Below are 10,000 nucleotides of genomic sequence, written 5' to 3'. Positions count from 1 at the left end.
TAAGTATATAAACACACATATACATATATAAATAATTAAACTATAAAAGTATTAGTAAATACAAAATTATTATTATTACTACTATTATTATTTTAACACAATCATATCAATATTAATATATTCATACATTCATTGTTATTACTTTTAAAAATATAGTAAGTAAATAAAAAATACTACAAAAAACTACTGAAAATAGTAAAAAAGTACAAAATAAATAATATGAAATTAAGCAATTTAAGTACATATAAATACGAAACTAGTAAATACAAAATGATTATTATTATCATTCATATTATTAACACAATAATATAAATATTAACATTTTATATTTATTATTATTATTGTTTATTTAAAAATAAAATAGTATAAAATTAAATAAAATATTATTAATAATAACAATATAAATAATAATCTTTTTTCATTTTACAGTAATTAACTTTAGAAATGTAAATACATATAAATAAGAAAACAATAAATGGATTAGTAAATAGCAAATTAATTATTATTATTATTAACACAATAATAAATGTTAATAATAATAATAATAATAATAATAATATGGTATTATTATATATTTGAAAAATAAAATAGTATAAATATAAATAAAATATTATTATAATAACAATATAAATAATCTAAATACTTGACAATGAAAACAATAAAAACATTGACAGCCAATCAGAATCAATCCTGATATAACAAGCTTGAGAATTTAAAGCGGCAGAGCATGTACTTTGAATAAACATGATATTTTCTACTGGTGTGGATACTAATATAGGTATTCCTGTAGTTACCGTTATAATTTAGAGTTCATGATATAGTTCCTCCAGAGCTGCTTTACAAAGTTCAGTGACACTCTTGAACCCTGAATCAGAAAGAGGTCAAAATGCTCTGAGGAGTTGTACCTTCTCAAACAAGCTCTGAAACAGATCTTCGGTTCACGTTCTTCCCGAAATCACAGCGCATCTGTCATCCTTAATTTATGACAGCGATGAATCTTATCCTTTGGAAGCCCCTCTCTCTGCTTTCCTCCAAACAGAATCAAGTGTGTCCTCCACGGCGCCTCTCCAAACCGTGGAGTCGCCTGTCAGCTTTGCTTACAGTGATGTTGCAGTTATTACGACGAGGATCTCTATTGATCTGTCTCAACTTGTTTGTTGTACGCGCCACAGTAGAGAAGTACATATATTACAAAGCAAATATTCATATGCATCACGTCTTCCACAGCACATGCGCTCTTTAGTTCAAGAAGTAGTTCACCTCCAGAACAAAAATGTACAGATAATGTTCTCACCTCCTTGTCATCAAAAATGTTCATGTCTTTATTTCTTCAGTCGTAAAGATGTTATGGTTTTTGAGGGAAACATTTCATGATTTCTGTCCATATAATGGACTTCTATGGTGCCCCCGAATTTTAACTTCCATAATGCAGCTTCAAAGGGCTCTAAACGACCCCAGCCAAGGAAGAAGGGTCTTATCTAGCAAAACAATCATTTATTTTCTAAATACAATTTATATACTTTTTAACCTCAAATGCTCATCTTGTCTATCTCTGTGCGAACTCTGTGTATTCCAGTTCATGACACTTGGAGTATGTCGAAAAATTCCCATCCCAGATCCATTTAAGAAGTCTCTACTGTTTACCGAGGCTGGATTTATTTGGTCAAAATTACAGTAATATTGTGAAATATTATTACAAATTAAAATAACCATTTTCCGTTTTAATATATTTTAACCTGTAATTTATTCCTGTGATCAAAGCTGAATTTTCAGCATCATTACTCCAGTCTTCAGTGTCACATGATCCTTCAGAAATCATTCTAATATGCTGAATTGATACTAAATAAAATAAAAAATTAATCAATATTAATAATAAATCAGTGTTGAAAACAATTGTGCTGCTTAATATTTTATTTATTTATTTACTTACCATTTAATATTTTTTTAGTTAATAGGTCTGAACAACCTTAAAAATCAACTTTATAAATTGTAAATTTATAATATTACAAAATTATCATGATCACATGCCTATGATACTTAATGTAAATTTGCACAGTTTTAATTTTTTTTTTTATTTGTACATTTATTTGTTTATTTATTTTGGCCCATTTTTTGTCCAAAATCATAACTCTGATCACTTATAAATCTAATATCTATCTTTTTATGTCTTTTTGCATATCTGTCTTTTTAACCACATAACCATCATTATTTCTGTTACAGACATTTAAATAACAGAAGTCCTGAGGATAAAAGTTTATAGTTTGGGTATGAACGCTTATTGTCTACAGTTGCGATCAAAACTGAAGTATCTTTAACACTTTATAAGTATTGTAACGCTTATCCTCTTCCACCAGGAGGTGGCAACAACGGCACGCTTAAAAAAGTATTTATCATTGAATCATTCATTCAGAAGATTCCAATATTGAAACAAGTCTTTATTAATTGAGACACTGACTTCTTCTTCTTTTTTTCTTCAAATATATATTTTTTAAAGACTTAAGCAATAAACATTTTGGACATAACCAAATTACATTATTTCTAATCTTTCTTTCTTAAGAGTCGTAATCTCCAATTTATTAAAAAAAAGTTTTTCAATTTATTCAGAATCATGCAGCTTTAGTTTACATATTTATTACTTCACATAATTTATTAAAATAGAAGTTTAGTTTCATAAAGTACAAGTTGATATCAAAATGCACCTAATTTGTTTTTGCATCTTGTGTTTTTCAGTACTATTTTCCCTATATATTTCATCATTGAGGATTTCTCTAAAAAAGTTTAAAAATCTCGTCTCGTCCCATTCTCGTGAATCCAGTCTCGTGTCTTGTCTCATAGGATAAGTGTCTCGTCACACCCCTAATATAAATTGTAATTTTTTTTTTAAATAATAAATGTTCCGCTAGATAAGACCCTTCTTGCTCGGCTGCACTCTTAAAAATAAAGCAATGCCATAAAAGAACCATTCGGTCAAAGGTTCTTTAAAAAAAACTTTTTATAATCTGAAGACCCTTCTTTCACCACAAAGAACATTTTGTGAAACAGAAAGGTTCTTCAGATGTTAAAGGTTCTTTACAAAACCATTTAAAAAAGGTTATTCTATGGCATCATGAAGCACCTTTATTTTTAAGAGTGTAACTGTCATAAACAGGAATGCAACAAGTTGCTGCAGAGCTAGACAAGACAAGTGTTTGAGTTTAAAAAGTATATAAATTATAATTTACTTAGAAAATAACTAAACGTTTCGCTAGATAAGACCCTTCTTTCTCGGACGGGATTGTTTAGAGTGCTTTGAAGCTGCATTTAAACTCCATTTTGGAAGTTCAAACTCGGGGGCACCATAGAAGTCCACTATATGGAGAGAAATCCTGAAATGTTTTCCTCAAAAAACAATTTCTTAACAACTGAAGAAAGAAAGACATGGACATCTTGGATAACAATTTATATCATCTGTAAATTTTTGTTCTGGAAGTGAACTACTACTTTCAGTTTAGCAAACGTGCTCATGTCTCCAGGATACATTTTAGCCTGATCTGAACTTTTATCTTCAGCTAAACTAAATGATGACAGCAAAGTAATTTTGAATTTTGCTCGCTGTGGAGAAACATGTTGCCATATGGAATATTCCTCCTCCTCCCGCTCTCTAATTAGACTCTTTGAGTGAACACAGAACCGCAGAGTGATTCTGGCACAGTGTGTTTAATGATCGTTTCATGAGCTCATGCCAAATAAAAGCAGCATGTTCCAATGAGATACTATTTTAAAATTTGAGTTGAATATTTCCAGCTACAAATGAATGAATGAATGATCAGATATGGCGAAATGTATATTTTAAAATGTAATTTATTCCTGTCTTTTAGCATCATTACTCCAGTCTTCAGTGTCACATGATCCTTCAGAAATCATTTTTAATTTGATGATTTTAAACTAAATAAAATTAAATAATAAAAAAATAATAATAAAAAAATCAATGATAATAATAAATCAATGTTGAAAACAATTGTATTTTATTTATTTATTTACTGACCTCTGACATTTGAATATTTTTTTAGTAAATGGGTCTGAACAACCTTAAAAAACAACTTTGTATTTATTTGTATTTAATTTGCACCATTTTTATTTAAACATTTTTATTTTTGGCCCATTTTCAGTCTTCAGTGTCACATGATCCTTCAGAAATCATTCTAATATGATGATTTGATACTAAATAAAATAAATAAATAAATGTTGAACTGCTTTATATTTATTTATGTATTATTTACTGACCTCTGACATTTGAAATTTTTTAGTAAAAAGTGCCTGAACGACCTTAAAAAGCTTTAGATTAATTTTTGTAATCTTTTTTAATTATATATATATTTTCAAAAACTCAAAAAAGTAATACATTATATTTTATGTAAATTTAATGTAAATGTATCATATTACATGATCATCATGATCATATATCTATGATATTCAATGTACATTTGCACTTTTTGTATATTTATTTGTTTATTTATTTTTGGCCTGTTTTATTGTCCAATATATTGTCCATCATAACTCTGATCACTTAGAAAACTAATAGCATATCTCTCATCAACAAATCACACAGTTTTAGATATTATTAATTTTTGTAGCACAGTTATTCACGGTATGTAGGCTACATGCAGTTACCTACTGTTAAGGGTTTGCTCTAGTAAAGGGTTTCTTACTTTAAGTATGAGCAATAGCAATAGTGATTTTTGCACCATCAAGCACAAATAATCATCTTAAAGCTCCAGTCTGTCCCCTGGTGGATGCATACAGCATTGCACCACACTGAACATAAGATCTTTTCCTTTTATCTTCTTTATATTTTCTGAAATTCTGCAATACTGCTTTGGAACGGTGTGTTTTTAAAAAAGCATCATACTAATAAATACATTTCTGTTTGGCTGTTATAATCGACAATTATACTCAGGCTGTTATGTTAGGAATCAACCTGTGCTGAATATTTTAACCCTGCAATGCTTTATTCTTCAATATGCAAGAGTATTTGTCCGTCTTTCTCTCTTTTTAACTGAGAGAGACAAGAAAGGCGTTGAGAACACTTGATTGACACATGGGTCAGGCTTTGTGTTTGGGTGTGTGTGAATGTGGGTGTCTATGTGGGTGGAGAGATCTGGGTGAATAATCCAAGCGCATTTTTCACACTTCAAGTACTCAGGAAACAAGTATTATGCACTTAGGAGAATGAAAACGTGCATTATCAAATACAGTTGCCCCAAAATGCATCCAAACACATAGGTCACAGTTAACAATGTCATTGTAGTAGATAACATATCTTTTCTCGGTACTTGTTTGCAACTGTTGGTTTTTTTGTGCATATATTACATCTATTTTCCAAGTTTTCCATGCAGACATTTTAGTATTCATGCATTAGCTATCATAATATGGCTGGTGTGATCACAGAGGCTGAGCTTTAATTAAATAAATATGTGAATTGCATGTTTTAGAGGCAAGTGCGGCACCTTGTTCATTTATACACGAGCAGCTCATGCTCATCCAGTGTTTTTAGCATCTCGGTTCACAGTAAATGCTGCTCTGCACAAACTCATTTCTGCATTAGATCTGAGTTTGGGTCAATTTAATGTGTATTTGGGAATGCAACATGTGCCAGCATTCTTCCATGCTTATAATTAAAAGCTCTTTTTAATAACAGAGAAGCATTATGGTTTTGCGGTTTCCCTCAAAAATGAAAGTTTGATGGTTTATTGTTAGAAAATTAAGAAATTCAGACAGCCCTATATAGCAATTTTACAGTTGTAATATAAAATAAAATTATGTTTTTATTTCACAATGAAATATTACAGCAATAAAAATAATAATAATAATTTTAAATAATAATTATATAGTAGTATAATTTTATATAACCATTTTGACATATAACCACAAATAATGCAGCTCTAAACAAGCACAGCAAACCTGGATTTTTTTTAATACAAAAAAGTTGTAAATAAAGCAATAATTATTGGAGTATGTTTTTAATGCTATTTCAGTTTTTCTGCTTCAAAATTTCATTTTCATTTCAATGTGTTACTTGCCGTTTCTTTGTAATTGTTTAAAATTACAAAAAAAAGTTACAATAAAAAAGTGACAATTTTAAATACTGTGAAGTATTACAATAGTAGTATTTGTTTTTTGTTTATTTAGTATTTTATTTTTATTTAGTAGAAGTAGTAGTGATATTATAATTATAATTACAAATTATACAACAAAATCACAGCAAACCTGAATATTTTAAAATCACAAGTTATTATCAGAAAAATTTTAATTTTATTTTTTTAACTTTCAAATCGTGCAGCATTACAATGTAAAAATTGTTTTCTAATAAAACAATAATTGGAGCATGTTTTACAATAAAAAAAAATTAGTTTTTTTGCTCTGAAATATAATAAAAACTGTTAAAACTTTTTTGATTTTACAGTGAAATATTACAATAGTATATTTTTTATTTAGCCATTTTAAAGTTGTATATAGTAGTAGTAGCAGTGATAATATAAAAAAATTATAATAAAAAAATATTTTACTGTGAAATATTACAATAGTGGTATTTTTGTTGTTGTTTATAGTTTTTTATTTTATATTTTTATTTAGTAGTAGTAGTAGTAATATTATTATTATTATTATTATTATTACATAACATATTGACATTTAACCACAAATTATACAACCCTACAAAAAAGCACAGCAAACCTGGATTTTTTTTAAAAGATCTCTATTATTATCAGATTTTTAAACCCTGAAATCGTGCAGCATTACAATGTAAGGTTGTTTCTATAATTTCAAAGTAAAAATTGTAAATATATATATATATATATATATATATATATATATATATATATATATATATATATATATATAATATTTTACAGTGAAATATTATAATAGTAGTTTTTTTTGTTTATTTAATCATTTTATAGTTTTATTTAGTAGTAGCAATAATAATCATAAAGTATTATTATTATTATTAAATATAGCCTACCACATATTAAATTTTCTAAAATCACAAATTATTATCAGAAAAATCGTAACTAGATTTTTAAGCCCCCAAATCGTGCAGCCTTACAATGTTACAATTGTTTTCAAAGTTGTAATTATCAGAGCATGTTTTACATGTTACTTGCATCTTTGTAACTGTTTCTAAAATTTATGTGTGAAAATTTTAAATACTTTTTATATTTTACAGTGAAATATTATAATGATAGTAGTTTTTACTTTATTTAGTAATTATTAGTATTAGCATATTGATATATAACCACAAATAGTCATTTGATTTTTAACCCCCCAAATCGTGCAGCCTTACAATGTTAAAATTGTTTTCAAAGCTGTAAATAAAACAATTATCAGAGCATGTTTTACGATTAAAACACGTTTTAGTTTTCTCAATGTGTTACTTGCCGCTGTCATGATCGGAGCTGTGGGTCTCCCCTCAGCCTCCTGAGGTCGCCGTTCACACTGCACTTCTGATAACATTCACCTGTCCTTGTCGTTAACACTGATTCACTCACATCTGTTCACTATTATCCGGTCTTTAAATACTCTCACATTTCTCTCCTGCTTCATGTCTGCATTGTCTTTTGTCCTCAATGTTATTTTGTGTTCCTGCTCCAGCTCTAGACCTTGTTCTCTGTTTTGTTCAGTTTATGTTTAAGTTTATGTTTAGTTTGCCGTGTTGGCTTTGTTTGCTTTGTTTATTGTTTTATTATTAAATTCATTACTCTCCTGCATTTGGACCCAGACCTCCTTTCTCTACGTGACAGACGCATCTTCATTGTTTCTAAATTTTCAGCATGAAACTTTTAAATACTTTTTTATATTCCACAGTGAAATATTACAATATTAGTAGTTATTTGTTTATTAAGTAATTATTAGTATTAGATAATACAACCCTACAAAAAATCAAAACAAACCTGGATTTTTCACAATCAAGAATTATCAGAAAAACGGTAATCAGATTTTTAAAAAATCCTCAAATCGTGCAGCCTTTCAATGTAAACATTTTTCAAAGATTATCTGAGCATGTTTTACAAGCAATTTCGAAATATGACGCAATACGAATTGTATCTGAAAATTGCTTCTCCGCCTATTTTGTATTTTTATTTCAATGTACCTCAAAGTCTTTGGGGTCACTATATATCATTAGTTAACTTGCGGTTTGCTTGTGTCAGGACGTGTTGTCTTTGTGTTTGAAAGGTTGAATGAGAAGCACAGCGTGGCTTGAATGAAGGCGAGCTGCTTTTGAAAGTCGCTAATGAGCGTGTTCACACCCTGGTTGTGTTTCACACACATCCAAAATGTCACTTGCGCGCACACGGACACACACACGCGCCGCTGAGCCAATTTGTGCCCTCTCCGGCTCCAATTCACGCTGTCCCTCCCCGCTGACTCTCTCCGCACCGTTCCCCGTTTTCCACTGTCCTCTCGCTCGCTCTGCGCGGCTTGCCTCACGGAACAGCATGTAACGCTCTCAGTATCACGACGCCGGAGAGTGTGTGTGCGCGCGTGTGTCTGTGATTGTGCGGTCGCGCGCGGGCTGTGGCGGAGCGTCTTTTTCTCTGGTTGTAAAGCGTGGATCATGTTCTATTTTCAGCTGGTGATCATGGCAGGCACCGTTCTCCTGGCGTACTACTTCGAATACACGGACACCTTTCCCGTACACGTCCAGGGGTTCTTCTGCTTCGACAAGACGTTCTCCAAACCGTACCCGGGACCGGATGAGAGCAGTAACGTACCGCCGGTGCTCGTGTACTCTCTGGTAGCTGCTATTCCCACTATAACCGTGAGTAGCCTGTGTTTTTCCCTACATTTCTCTGTGTGCCTGTGGGCAGTGAGGATCAACTTTAGCATGGGTGATGAAGGATGAATCATCATTCATTATCAGGATGTATGGACACGTGTGCTTTTGTGTGTGAGAGAGAATCCAGATCTCACTCTCATCAAATTCTGTCAGGAACATGTCTGAGTCACATATTTCACACCTAAATCAATCACATTCAATGTGCTGTTAATATTTTATATTTAAATGTTGTTTTTATTGTGTTTATGTATGTAGGCTATGTATGTATTTTTTACAATATTTTAATAGTGCGAAGAAAACAGACTTTATTATACTGTATGTAGAAGGTTCATTTTGTTATTTGTCAATTAATTTTTAATCAATTAAGTTGCTACACTAAAAAGAAAAATCTTGTGTAATAGCAAAACAATCAAATTCTCATTACCATAACTTTTTTGTAATATTTTGTTTTTTTATTTTTTATAGCTTTTATCAGTAATAATAAAATAATAATAATAATTATTATTATTATTATTATTATGTAATCACACAATTTTGGCCAAATTATGCAAACAAAAACATTCAGAAGCTGTGATAAATTATTATTATTTATATATTTTAATTATATATTTTATATAATACATAAAAATAATTTAAAATAATTTATATAATACATTATATATACATTTTATACATGTAAGAAAATATATAATAAATATATATTTTTAGTAACTATGTTTGTGACATTATTTCCAATTAAACAATTTCAAATTAACATTATTATTTATAATAATAATAAGTATTGTTATTATTTTTTATAATTATTAGTTTTATTAATTATATATTTTATATAATAAATATACAATGATCTAAAATAACTAATAAAATACATTATATGCAGGTCCTTTTCAAAAAATTAGCATATTGTGATAAAGTTCATTATTTTCTGTAATGTACTGATAAACATTAGACTTTCATATATTTTAGATTCATTAACTGAAGTAGTTCAAGCCTTTTATTGTTTTAATATTGATGATTTTGGCATACAGCTCATGAAAACCCAAAATTCCTATCTCAAAAAATTAGCATATCATGAAAAGGTTCTCTAAACAAGCTATTAACCTAATCATCTGAATCAACTAATTAACTCTAAACACCTGCAAAAGATTCCTGAGGCTTTTAAAAACTCCCAGCCTGGTTCATTAC

The 10,000-nt window shown here is 29.4% G+C and overlaps 1 protein-coding gene across 4 annotated transcripts in view; it reads left to right on the top strand.

Annotated features, from left to right (window-relative positions):
• Positions 1-10,000, top strand: part of plppr2a (phospholipid phosphatase related 2a) — a 92,167-nt gene that overhangs the window by 14,665 nt on the left and 67,502 nt on the right. For 2 of the 4 annotated variants that reach the window (XM_073837433.1, XM_073837448.1), the window contains exon 3: positions 8,609-8,797. In XM_073837433.1, the coding sequence (XP_073693534.1) occupies positions 8,609-8,797 (189 nt within the window). Of the gene's footprint in view, positions 1-8,316; positions 8,798-10,000 lie in introns of those variants that run through there. The other 2 variants (XM_073837440.1, XM_073837455.1) reach the window with 2 other exon arrangements.

This window comes from Garra rufa, chromosome 1, assembly GCF_049309525.1.
Source record: "Garra rufa chromosome 1, GarRuf1.0, whole genome shotgun sequence".
Classification (NCBI taxonomy): Eukaryota; Metazoa; Chordata; class Actinopteri; order Cypriniformes; family Cyprinidae; genus Garra; species Garra rufa.
The sequence above is the reverse complement of the archived record's forward strand: the minus strand, read 5'-3'. Positions and strand labels throughout refer to the sequence as shown.